Source organism: Eleginops maclovinus, chromosome 20 (assembly GCF_036324505.1).
Source record: "Eleginops maclovinus isolate JMC-PN-2008 ecotype Puerto Natales chromosome 20, JC_Emac_rtc_rv5, whole genome shotgun sequence".
Lineage (NCBI taxonomy): Eukaryota > Metazoa > Chordata > Actinopteri > Perciformes > Eleginopidae > Eleginops > Eleginops maclovinus.
This window is the reverse complement of record NC_086368.1, coordinates 27,407,971-27,421,762: the sequence shown is the minus strand read 5'-3', so window position 1 is coordinate 27,421,762 and position 13,792 is coordinate 27,407,971. Positions and strand designations below refer to the sequence as shown.

General features: G+C 40.7%; 1 protein-coding gene across 5 annotated transcripts in view; it reads left to right on the top strand.

Annotated features, from left to right (window-relative positions):
* The window catches only part of LOC134882522 (protein 4.1-like), an 87,854-nt gene that overhangs the window by 68,549 nt on the left and 5,513 nt on the right, over nucleotides 1–13,792 (top strand). For 2 of the 5 annotated variants that reach the window (XM_063910284.1, XM_063910283.1), the window contains exons 14-15: nucleotides 1,701–1,787; nucleotides 2,716–4,169. In XM_063910284.1, coding sequence (XP_063766354.1) covers nucleotides 1,701–1,787; nucleotides 2,716–4,140 — 1,512 coding nt within the window. In that variant the 3' untranslated portion in view covers nucleotides 4,141–4,169. Of the gene's footprint in view, nucleotides 1–1,700; nucleotides 1,788–2,715; nucleotides 4,170–6,618; nucleotides 6,670–7,954; nucleotides 8,345–8,790; nucleotides 8,920–13,135; nucleotides 13,196–13,792 lie in introns of those variants that run through there. The other 3 variants (XM_063910285.1, XR_010168169.1, XR_010168170.1) reach the window with 3 other exon arrangements.

The window sequence follows — 13,792 nt, the reverse complement described above, 5'->3', positions numbered from 1 at the left end:
TTAGATTGTTTTCTGTCAATTTACATCATTAACCATTCGGTTCAAATTGCCAAGGTTATCTAGGAGAAAATACATTTCCCCCAAAACATAATAGAGAATGACTTGTATTCATATTTGTAGAAAGGGTTGTAAGCTTTTGAAAAAGTATGCTCTTTTCATGTATGAATAATTGATTTAGAACAGACTGAATAATTCAAGCCGGCAGATATGATGCACCGTATGATTAGTGAAGGTATTTATGGCTATCTCTTTTCCTAGAGGCAGTTGTGCATCCCCTTTGCACAGACACTACTGCTCACAGAAACAAACATAACAATCTGCAGTTTATTTTAAGAAAAGTGTATAATGAAGTGCATCTCCCCGGTGAGCCAGAATATTTCTGACAGTTTCTCGGAGAAACTTGAAGATGACTGACAGGCAGCACAGCAGGAAGCATCTTGATGAGATTACACCTTTTTTTTTGATTTACCCAATGTGAGGCTCTTGAGAAATAATTATCAGTTATATTTACCTTGATTGCCTCGACAGTGACAGTTTTACTTTATGCCAGATCACAAAAAAGCTCTCAACTTTTTTGGGGTAATTTGGCTTTTGAACGAAGAGCCCTGAGATTGCAGTTTTCAAATAGGATGGTTTTGTTTTTGTCAGTGTCTAAATTGTCTTCAGGCAATCTTCCATCTGCTGTCTGGGAGAATCAGATTATGCCCATACAATGTCAAGGGTTGTCTGCGGCTGAAAAAGTCATTTGCACCGTGTCTTATTCCAGGTCTTATTCAGTTAGACTGACAGTCGGAGGCTGGGAACGCTGCTGTGCTTGGAGACTCGGATGAACCCTTTTGATGTAGTAACAGATATTTGCATTGCAAATGTCTGCTGATTTGGTTATGTGGATTTGGTGGCTGTCAGTTCGTCTGGATTGCGTGTTTTCAGTTTGAAGTACATTAAAAGGTTTCTACAGACTGATTTAAGGAGACAGTTCACACTTAAATAAAACATACACATTATTCCAATTACCGGTAGTGCTATCATTCAATCTAGATCGTTTTTGTGTGTGTTGCCAAGTGTTGTAGATCGGCCGAAGATGACTTGTAATACAATGGAACTATGGTACAAAGATTGTGGTGATCACGGCACCAAAAACACATATTGAAAAGTGTAAATGCAACATCTCAGGACTCGGAAACTCAAGATTATCCACAAACTATGTTGTGAACCGTTCGTAGGAACTGTCTTCTTTCTGTCTGACTACTTCTGCCAACTGTATCACTGCATTTGTTGGTCGGGGTAGTATGGTAAGAGACAATAGTTCCTACATGCTCTCAACATGGTCTATGACCTTGAGTACTTGGGTCATGATTTCTGGAAGACATTGTCGTTGAGTGTTTCAAAGCATAGTGCGATCTACCATTTATTGTGAAAGAAGGAGGACTTCTCTATGTCTGATATCTTCAACAATTGGCAACTCACACCCAAACAATCTTAACTTGTGAATACAGGTAAGAGGAAACATGAGTATTTCTGATTACAGGATGAACTGTCTCTTTTAAAACCTGATTCCTTTCCAAATTTCCTATGTTCACATTCTTGCATGAAATGTTTTACTCTGAGTCTTACTAATTTACTTCCTCATTTCGAGTTCAAGCTCTAACAGCTTCTCTCCCTTTCCTTTGAAACTCTCTCCTCTGCCTCGTGTCGGCCAGTTGGTGGGCCGAGCAGTGGGGAAGGACCCTGTTAACAGCCTGTCTGTTGAGGGTTTCGTCCAGAAGACGGTGGTGACTTCACCTGAGGTTACACATCTCTCACTCCTTCTCTTTCTTGTTGTTTATGGCATTTGTGGTTTGGTGAAATGCACTGCCTTGTGTGCATCATTATCATTCATACGTCTATCATATTTTAAAGTGACACTGCTGGCAAAGACATTGTGTTTTATGATCTGGTCCTTTCAGAAATGCTAGGTTTTATTTTGCTTCAGTAACATGTCTTCTTTCAGAAAGGAAAGAAACATGCAAAATACAAACTTAGGTCTTTAACTGACTTTGTATATTTGCTTCTGTACATTTCTCCTCAACCCACCAAAAGTTGGATATGTAAAACCTTTAATACAAAACAACTTTAGTGTCTGCAAAATGTAAAGACTTTTACTTTTTAGCAAGAAATATTCATCTCAGTTGAACTTCCATACACCAAACTATCCAATTGCATACCTACTCTATTGTGAACGCATGGTTTTTGTGCCCATGAATGCAGAATCATTTTCCAGTACGTTTTAGATTAATGGAGTGTTTGAAAAAGACACTGAACATCCCAGCTGTAAAAACCTCTGACTCTAATGTAACATCAAAATGAAAGAACCTGGGTTTATCCAATATTCCTATTTCTGTCCTGGAATTGTGTGTGCACATTAGCTCATACGTAATGCCTCATTTGTATATTTAAAACACATTCTTAGAGAGCACTCAAATGCAATAACTAATTGCTTAATATAGGCAATTAAGTGGGGAAGTATAAGTGCTATGTCTATTAGTTAACCCTGTTCACTTGGGGTTCCCTTAAGAATAAATCATACATGCATTTTCATGACCATCAAACCTTCACATTGTACCAGTTGAACATTGTGTTCCTTTTTTTCTGTGATTGAAATGATTGCGTAGGATAATTATTTGCGGCAGCTGTGCTTGGCATGTCTAACTGTGTTTAATCTATACCAACATGTAGGGCTCTGAGGAGTGGGTATTGATTGACAAACAAGAAACTTATCAACAGGACCAAGACTGGACGGCAGAAGAAAAGAACATATCGGATTCCTCATGGGAGAAAGAGGAGCTAGAAAAAGAGATAGACATAACCAAGATGATGCATAAAGAGGTAACAGGGTATGACAACAAAGAAATGAAAAGCCATATTGATGAATTTTCATCAACAAAATCATCCAGAGAGGCAGAGGAGGGCTCTGAGCCATGGCCGACTAACAAAAGTCGTTTTATGGTTCAATTATCTGAGAATGCAGAGTTGAATGCAGACAAATCTCAAAGTCAACTATCTCAAGCTTCTGACCCCGATGCCAACAATGATATGGGCCCGGGCTCGCGGCAAATGAAAGACCGTACAGCTTCTAAACCAAGGAAAAAGAGGAGACCCCAGAGCTTAAACCTGGGTATGCCTCCCGAACTAATTTACGGGAACGAAAGCAGTGACTCTTCTGACGAGGAAAACAAGGGCTCAGACTTGGACATCAGTCCAGAAAAAACCTCAAAAGCGGGAAATAATTGCGACCTATCGCCGGTGGAGATGATGAAAGAGAATCAGGGATCAGAAAAGGATCAGTCGTTCAGGGTCTACAAAGACGACCAGGAGGATATATCAGTAGAGAGTGAAAACAGGGAGGAAGAGGCAGAGCAGGTAAAGAGGAAAGTGAGTAAGGTTGGGCCAGCTGATGTCGATATGGTGAATGGTCCCGGAAAGATGGAGCATGATAGTTCAGTAGCAGCTGTTAAAGGGGAGTGTGTGATGAAGTCGCGAGGACGGGGTCTTATCGACAACAAAGATCTAGCCGAGGTAAAGCTGCGACAGGTCAGGACGCACGAGAGGAAGATCAGTAGTTCTGGGGGAGATGATATGGAGGGTTTCATGGGAGACAGAGGCCAGAAGACGTCTCTCCACCGACTGTCAGGCAGCAGCTTCCAGTCAGAAATCACCAGGATTGTTCCTCTTAAGCCGGAGCGATCAAAGAGTGTAGCGTGTAAGGACGGGGGCTGGGAAGAGCCAACGGGGCTCGTCAGAAGGGAATACCGCTGGTCGGTGGGCTCCCCGGAGGCATCCTCGGACCTCTCCTGGACCGACTCCGCCGCTTTCCATCCAGCTTTTGCAGCAGATCTGGAGGGAATCACTAAGGCAGAACATCCCGATGATGGCTATCAGTTTGGTAGAGGACCGACGGAGAGTCAGTCGTTCTGCTCAAAGATTTCAGCGCTTCCCAAAATGGCTCCCCCGGCCCCGCCAGTAAAAACACAGAAGGCCAGAGAATCTGGACTCATACTGCGGAACAGCCGAAACGCCGGCAGGGAGCCGAGTCTGGATGCAGCCAAGAAGAGACACTCGGTAACTCTGCTTGGCATCTGCTATTCAGTCATTGGAAATTAAAGCATCGCATGAGCTTCAGACAGACTCGCACGCCATTTTTGTTTTCTTTCTGCGTTTTCAGTGACTTATAGCAAAATCTGTCAAAAAGTTTGGACATTTTCCCATCTCTACCCCCCCCCCCCCAACATGCACCACACTGTCTGGCAAATCTGTATAGCTCACCACTGGCTGTGAAATTTAACAAATACAAAAAGATAAAGAAATCAATATCTCATGTTTTGGTCGTTGGTTCATCTTCACCTTCTCTAACTTGTGAGCCTCAGATTTCTTTCCAGCTCACGTTGTTGTTTGTCAGAGGGTGGCAGGGAAAGAAAGGCGTACATATTATCATCGCTCTGATGATTTTTGCACATCTCTGTGCCATTCTCAAACTGGAAATACAATACAAAACGATTTATGGCATACTAATTTGAGAAAGAAAGGTTGAAAGTGCTGCCATTTCTTTGAGATAGACAGCTATTATTTCCCAAAATTGGATATAAATGGAGTATAGAATTGGTTTACGCACAAATGATTGAGAAACTGATACATTTTCATGAACAGATTTGACAAAACATCTCTCCCTCCTTGTGATTGGTGATGATTATTCATAAAACAGATGCAAAACTCCACTCTGGATATGAAAGTAAGCACTGATGCAAACACACTGGTTCCTCCCCAGCAGGCAGTGAGCAGCCAGACGTCACAGCTCAGTGCCTGACACAGTCAGATTTGCTGCTTTCATTTCACTGTTGGTATCATTAGGAGCTTGCACGCGTTTGACACCAGAATGAAAGGAATTTGTGAATAGACATGACAGCTTCCATCATTTCCCGCCTTTTCATCTGAGACTAGCTCTTGCATATATTGGATTAAACAGGCCTGAGAAGAGGTGTTGCGTAACTCTGTGTGCAACCTCACTGGCGACTGACAATCATATCAAGATCAGATTGAAAGTCGGGAGTGTGGGAAAATATTATGTGCTCCTTCTAACTTGTGGACTCATTCAAACAGTCAATTTGACAGGCTTTGAAATGCATCCCGGCACCTTTTTTGTTATTGGACTTTTAACAATTTTATTTGACAATATTTGAATGCTACCTTTTTGAAATTCAAGGTGCGTAGTGTTGCAACACTTGGCTGCTGCTATGCTGAAAACGTTATGCTCATTATTCTACTGCATGTTTCTCTTCTCTGCTAAAATCTAACTAATGAACTTGGCTGTAGATGTTGTTTTTGTTGTAGTAAGCTCACCTCTTTTCTGTCATCTATTGCTGTTTGTTGATGTAGAGTATTGCCTGAAATGTGTGCTGACATCCATTCGGACCTGACTGGATCTGAACAGGCTCAGTTGGCTTGATTGGGTCTGGCTGAATTTCTCACCTTAACTTGAGTTTGAGGTCGATTTAAAAAACATAATCAGCTGTTTTTAAATGTGTGGGCTATAATCAAATTCAACAATACATACATTTTTCCCTTTGCTGAGTGTTGAAGATATCGGCCATAGAAATGTATGTCTTCTCTCAAATATAATGGGAACTAGATGGCAGCAAATATTACATTTGAAAAGGTTTAAAGCAATCTCTATTTTCAGAAGTCCAATACTAAAGATAATCCCTAGACCTAGGTGGAGGCAGTTAAAAGAAGGAACCATTTTCTCTTAAATAAAATACAGACGTAACGATCACCATGTGAAAGGACACTTTTCGCTATTGTTGCTAGCTATCGTCTACTTGTAAGTCAGCATAATGTTGCTAGTAGTCTGCTAGCTATTGGTACTAGCTATGTCTGCTAGTATCGTCTACTAGCTAAAGGTCAGCGATGTTCTGCCTAGTAATGTTGCTAGCTATTGTCTACTAGTAATGTCTGCTAGCTAATGTCTGCTAGCTATGTTATAGCTAAAATGTCTGCTAGCTAATGTCTGCTAGCTAAAGTCAGCAAGTTGTCAGCTAGCTATCGTCTGCTAGCCAATTCCAGCTAGCTCTTTTCAGCTAGCGGTAAAACTAAAATTCCTATATGAAACAGCTCAAAAGAGGTTTGTGGAATTTCTTTAGTAACCAAGTCATAGGTTTGGGAAAACGACATTGCTCAAATGTATTTTGCCATATGAGTGCCATCTAGTTCCCATGTATTCAAGAGAAAGCACACATCTTTACGGCCACTATCTCAACATGCGGTAAAACAGATATAAACAGCACTATAGGTAAGAGGAAACGTGTTCTCTAACCCTTAATATTTGCAGTCTAACTGAGCTGTACCCCCAGTTTAGGTTGGGACTGAACTATCTTACCATATTTTAAAGATCCAGTCAAGCTCTGCTGTTAAGTGTGTGTGTGTGTGTGTGTGTGTGTGTGTGTGTGTGTGTGTGTGTGTGTGTGTGTGTGTGTGTGTGTGATGTGTGTGTGTGTGTGTGTGTGTGGCCTCTCAGTTCACTGACCACTTCAGCTTGTGCTAACCCTCAGATGCTCTCTCTGCTCTTTCTTTTGCTTCCCCCTGCAGGAGCCTGTCTCTACTCCTGCCATTTATGAAGAGCCGTTTGCTGATTTCAAGGTTATTAATTCACATTTAAACCCACCTTCATCTTTCCCCAACTGTCTTCTCCTTTCCTTTCTGCATCCCTTACGGCTAAACTGCTTCCTCCTATAACTGACCGACCAGTTTCTCCTGATATATAAAACATAACCCAGAGCCGTAAAGAATGAAGTGTGTTATGTTCACTGGCTACTCAGCTGCAGTCATCCATCACTTTGAGTTGGAATTTAATGTGTGGGTGGAAAACAAAATCCCTTGCGCTTGTCTATTGCCGACATGATCTAGTTTTAACTGTGATTTAATTAGCTAGTGTGCCTGTAATTAACGAGTGGCATTACTTTACATGAGCGGCCTCAGGAGCTTCATTATAATCCAACCATTCCCCTCCTACTTGGATCCTGACCCCCTTGAAACAGACCTGTCATGTGTTGCATGTTACTTCATTTTCTATTACCTTTGTTTTGTTTGAATGCTTGGTTACGAAAAAATCCACAAAGCTATGGAGTGAACAATTACGTTTTCAGGCTAAGGCTTTTTTATTCCAGCCTTTCATGCTTGCCCTCATATGGGCTATTTTACCCAAGAATTCACTGCTAAAACACCTACAAATGAAATGATTGCACTCTTTGTTCATAGTCAAATAATGCTCAGAGATCTTTACGTTGCGGTTCATTTTACCTAAATAAATAAATACATTCATTGTGTTTATGTACAGCAGTCAATCTGCACATTCAGCTGCGGCCTCATTTAGTTAAATGTAATACTATACTAAACTGTGAATATTAGAGTTCATTAGGGTGTCAATTACTGTACTTTATATCCGCTGTGAACAAAATAATTAGATTTAGTTTTAATTTAGTTTTAATTTAAGGTTTTCCATGGCCAGTGTGCAGTTTTGAATTGTTTGTATAGTTATAATTAATAATGAAAAGTAGATTTCACAGAATTCATTACTCTCTATGGTATGATCCCATGTGGATTCTGGTTTTTGATTAAATTGGAGATACTGTTGAAAGCCAATATTTCAGTTTTCACATAAAAAGAAGCAAGAAAAAGGTCCTAACTTTGTGTGGTGTATATATTATATTTTTCTTTATTTTCTAACCTCTCGAATGTCTCATATTCTTACAGTCGTTCAAATGTTCCTTTCTGACATGACTGCATGCCCTACAATACTGTATATATTTAGTACACACCGCATGTACACCGACTCTGATTTTGAGTCCTCCAAGCAAACCCTCAAACACAAGGATGCCACTTCCATTACATTTCCCGTCATCTTTCGCCGTCCATCCCCCTGCAGTTATGTAACCTCAGAGTGGTGATCCTATGTCTGTACCCGTCCCAGAAGGAGCTCGGGGACAGGAGGCCTCTGCCCAGATTAGCGTCAGAGGAGGAGCAGGATCGGGACACGGTGGCCTGCATGAGAGAATCCCACCTGGGCATCGAGCGCAAGTGCTCCAGCATGACGGTGAGCTCCACGTCCAGCCTGGAGGCGGAGGTCGACTTCACCGTCCTGATGGACCTCCACTCCGGCTCGGAAGACTTCTCTAAGGGCATGTCGGAGCTTGGAGAGCGGGATAGGCAGCCCGAGGTGGGCCGGGAAGATTTTGAGGAGACCTCCAGGTTCTACTCTGCCCGTCTGATGGGCTCCCGGGACAAGTCTCCCATAGAGGAGGGAACACATCACGAGGTAGAAAGATGAATGTATTCGTCCTTCATCATCATCATCCTCCTCCCCCGCTGGATTCACCCTGCCTTGCTGGACTTGGTGCCATAACTACCGGCAGCTTTTTAAATTATGATTTGTTGTTGAACCATCTGCCATTGTTTGAGTTTTGTTAAAAGTGTTTATTTCGGTTCCTCGCTTTCCATTTTTTATTCTCCTTGCTGTTTAATTTATGACATTTTCACCCATTGTCTTTCTTCTGGATTTCCCCTTGCTGCTCCACCATCATTTGCATGTTTTCCATCAAACCAAACAATCCAATAAAAAAAACCCAAGTATTTTAAGTGTTTGTTCCTTTAAGTAAACAGCGTTGTAATGCTTTGTTTTAAAAATGCTGCTTGCAAGAATTGCGTAACTTTCCTTTAAAGAAATTCTGACTTAGCTGTACTTGCTGTTTTTGTTTCACTCAGCCTCCCGTGGCAAAGAAAGACGCGAGTGCTGTGAGTGCGGCCCACGTAATGAAGAGGGCTGAAAGCAAGAAGGAGACGCACACAAATGGATCAGAGACCCACTCCAACATCATGAACGTCTCACCGCAGGTAAAGCAACACTCAGAATATAAGTAAAGCCTATGTTACTGTCAAACAAAGAGCTGCATAAATCACCCATCTGCACATTGCATGCACTCAATAATAGCTCTACTGTTCCATCCTTTAGTGAGTTGTGTCTCACATAGGCCTGTCAATTGATAAGAAAATCACATGAATATTCTGTGATTAATCATGATTATGACCCTATACCCTTCAGATGAGAAGGGCAATTATGCTCATGTTTGTCATTTCCATACAACCCTTAAGCTAGAAACCACTTTTAAAACCTCCCTCTGCATCTCTAAAACTTACTAAATTAGTTATATCTTGTAGGTTTCTCCGTTAAGAGGAAATTACGTGTTGGACAATTTCCTTTTTTATTGCTTTTGGTTGTAGCTTTTTTTATTTTTTTTGACACTTAAATGGATTTAGTTGATCAACATGACACCATCCCATTTGTCGTTTTCAGAAAAACAAACAATCACTGTAGGACAACCGCTCAGAAAATACACACTTTTGTACCAAGATGGCAAAGGGAAGACCCGCCCTTCGCTCCCTCTGATTGGTTGATACTTGCTGCCTTCTGTGGTTAGGTTGATACCAATGGAACGTGTCATTTAGGAGCCATGAGCCTTCGTTTGTGTCTTAGTAACAGGCCTTTGGATCATTTTGATGAAACGGGACAGACTGTTGAGTCTGTAGAACAATGGTGTGGCACCCCTTGTGTTATGATTGGTTGTTTTTGATGTACATCCTATTTTAAATATTAATGCTGATCATACAAATCTAAAGTATTGAGAGAAAGTAGGAACAATACTCATCACAGGACACAACATACAGACTTGTAAAAGGTTTTCTTCAGAGCTTCATTTTCAGTTTTGATTAGAGGAAGAAGCATTTTCCCTGGGCTCTGGTCAAATGAAGCCCAAATTCCTCAGACAGCGATGACATAATAGCATCATCATGGAGTGATTAAAGTATTGACAGTGTATTAATGAGGCTGATGAAAGCAGGTGTGGATCCCATTCATCTCCGGAGGCAAAGCTTTGAGTGCCGGCCGACTGTCCCACAGGTGCCTTATTAAAATGCAATCATTGCGCGGCTCTTTAGCAATGCGGCTAATGGTGTGGGGGGACTCGGGCATCGATGTAGAGCGGGGGCCTTTTGAAGTGTCAGCTCAGCGTTAAGTCCAATTTCAAAGATGCCAGGGTGAGACGTCTTTGGAGGGAGAACAAAAAATGTGTGTGTGCACCTGCAGCAAATGGAGGATGACATCATGGATAGGCAGACAAAGATCGACAGCACCGACACCGTGGAGCCAGCAGAGGGAGCCGTGTCATGTCTGCTGAGGCTCAACAGCAGCACAAAGGCTCGGCTGCATGCCACTGAACAGCCTCTGAATTTGGGCAGCGTTACCACCAGAATGCTGTAAAAGCAACGTGTTCATCTTGAGGATTACCTCTATGAGCACTCGAGGAGTTTACACACGCCGTTATTGGTTTGATTGACAGTCATAGTTATGAAATATGTTGGCCATACAAAGCCTTCTACAAAAATGTTACTCTTACATAAAGCTCAGGAGATTATACCAGAGTATCTTGGGTGTATGTTGACTTTATAACGTGCACTATCCTGCTAAAATAACAATACAATTAGATGTGGTTGATGTGGATTTAATAGGCTAATTACTAATCATTAGAAGCCTTTAGAGAGTTCTATGCTTTTTAAAGCACGCTCATTTTCCTCCTTTGTTAAATCGTTACAGGTTTTACAAATCTGAATGACTTGTTTATGGCATGCCTAGGCAGTGCAAGGGTAATTTTAGTTTGTGATTTGGTAGTTATAGCCTGCCATATCATAGACAAAAAGGACCTTTTTATATCCCCCTTTACTGCTCTTTGCTGTATTATGGACAGTGCATTTTTGTTGTTTACTGACTTAATAACTATCCATTTTATACAACTTCCTATCTCAGAGGAAATATTTTGCTTTTTATTCTCCTGCATTAAACTGACAACTATAACTTAGGTCAATATTAACCATGTAAATATCAGTTTTTTAAAAATGCGTTCCTTTTAACAGAAGTTTATTAACTTAGTTGAAAATTAGCCCTAACTTGATGTCCTTGAAATGCTGCTTGGATAAATATAAATACAGCTCGGGAAAAAAGTGAGAGACCACTCCAAATGTTTCTTAAATCTTTATCTCTACATGTATGGCAGCCGGTCCAGTGTCTGATGATTCCAACACAGAGAAAAATGGTCAGTAGTTTAGAGAATACAATAAAAATAACTAATTAAATTAAATCAAATAGCTATAAATAATAAAACAAGACAACAATGATAATGCTCAAGTGGTCTCTTCATTTCATTTTAAAATACTCCATTGCAGGACTTACTGCAATGGAGTATTTTTACTACTTTAATTTAGGACAGGATCTCAATATCCCTCCCACCGCAGACTGAACCTCACCCACAGTTTGTTTTTCCCTGCTGGTGCTTCCACAGACAGGCATTGTGACTTTCCACCACAGGTATTCCTCATGACATTTAATGACGGCTCAACTGAACCCTGACAGTGAGCCAGCCCTAACAATATAGCTTTGTCACGGCAGACATTTTGGCTCGTCATGGCAGCGAAAGCCCAAGGTGAAACAAATGTCATTAAGGCGCGTCTCAGCCATGACAGTGAGCCAGCGTGCACAAAAGACCTTTTTTTCACGCTGGTCACAGAAGGAATAGTAGATATGGATTTTCTGAATTGTATTTAGCTGCTTTGATTTCAGGTTTGCTTGCCCTCGCCGAGGCACTAGTAGCTGGGGTGCAGTCCTTATTAAAGTTATTGAATTCCCACATCTTCCATGGCAGAGTGAAACAAACATAATATGCATTTTGTATTAAGTGTGTACACGTGACAAAAGCGCTATTAGAGTTAAATTAAACCAGACAGTACCATACTAAATATAGTACATTTAGGTTGTGCTTTTGATGCATCATTTTCTCCCACAATGCAATTTAATCCTTTTTAGGAAAAGTAATGTGTCTTTGTAAAGTTGAATTAGCTGTAGCTTCCAAATATTGCAGTTTTATTTCACACTAGAGTATTATTTAAACCTGTGTTACTGTGAAGGTTGCTGGCACAGGGTCCAAAATGAACCAATAAGCACGCACAATTTTCCCGCCCCCGATCTAGTGATCATTATTTAATGAAATTAACTGAGAGGTGAATTAACTCTGGATTCAGATTCTAGCCCCTTTTAAGACTTTTAGACCCTTATAATTTAAATAAGGGCTATTAAACCCAGTGTACTCCAAAATTATACATAGATTTACAGAAGTCTTTTATTCAATGTGAGTCAATTGGGCCAAAATGAAGTCACGGACATTAACATCAGTGTAGTACCACCTTTTGGCCACAACACACATTTGAAGTGTCCTTGGGCAAGATACTTAAGCCCAAATTGCTCCAATTTGCGTAAGTCGCTTTGGATAAGAAATGTCAGCAAATGTCCTGTAGTGTTGGTAAGACTGTTTGTTTCAAGATCCTAAAACCTATCATCATCTCAGTTCTTGCTCGTCTTGCATACCTACCAGACCTGTCCTCCATTGAGCATGTTTGGGATGTTTAGTGTTTGTCTTTACAACACTAATTCCAATTCCTGCCAATATCCAGCAACTTCGCACGGCCATTAAACACTCTGCAGGCCATAATAAACAACCTGCTGAACTCTATTTGTAGCACTGCATGTGGTCCCTAGAGCTGACTGACTTTTTGTGTTATCATGAAGCAAAGAAATTCATTTCTGTAGCCTGAGTCATGCGCAGTCCCAATCAATTTCTTTTGAGATTAGACTGCACACTTTGGATTAGCCTTTATTGTGAGCAGCCCAAGGCACACCTTTTTAATTATTACGCTGTTTAATTAGCATCTTGATATGCTGCTCGTGTCAAGTACATGGGTCTTTGTAGAAAGTGAAACACTCTGAAGTAGAGAGTAGTATTTATTGTGTGTGCATAGAAACTCGATGAAAATGCGAGTGTTTATATTGTGTTCAGCGTAAAGCCATTGCATCTGCCTTATTACTAATCACTGATGTCTTTAATATTCTGATTGAAGTCACATTTCTTTGATCCCCGATTGTATTTCTTTAATGTCGCTTGACTTTCGTCATCTTAGGAATTTAATAAAGACTCTGCCCACACACGTCTGTTTCTCTCTCCTTCAGAACTACGGAGGCGTCAGCCCGAGGGAGACTCCTGCTGCCCTGAAAGAAAATGGCTCGCCTGTAAGTATCTCTACAGAAGAAGTGTGTGTGTGTGTGTGTGTGTGTGTGTGTGTGTGTGTGTGTGTGTGTGTGTGTGTGTGTGTGTGTGTGTGTGTGTGTGTGTGTGTGTGTGTGTGTGTGTGTGCTGCCTCTGTCTTTAACCTTGAACTTTACCTTTTATTATCCTGAATAATTCATCAGAGTGCTATATAACTTGTTTTCTGTGTCATAATTACTCAGTTTAACGAACCACAGAATTTAGATGTCAATATTTAGACGACTAGAAGAATGTGTGCTACCTACAAGTGTTTGGGATATCTATAATTTCTCTTATTTTATTGGATATTCTTTCACTTTTATTACACGTCAGTAGCTGAACAGCAACAGAAAAGTCCACCGGTGGTGTCTCGATGGAAGAGCTACGATTACTTTTTTGATACATGTTTTATAGTTAAGGGAATTTCATGTAAAAAATGCTGTTTTCAACCTCTCACATTTTGAGAATTCCTACTTTTCAAGGTTTTGTATCAAATTAAACTGAATATCTTTGGATCGTGGACTCTTTAAACACGACATTTAAAGAGGAACTATTATGCTTTTTGGGTTTTCTCTTTCATG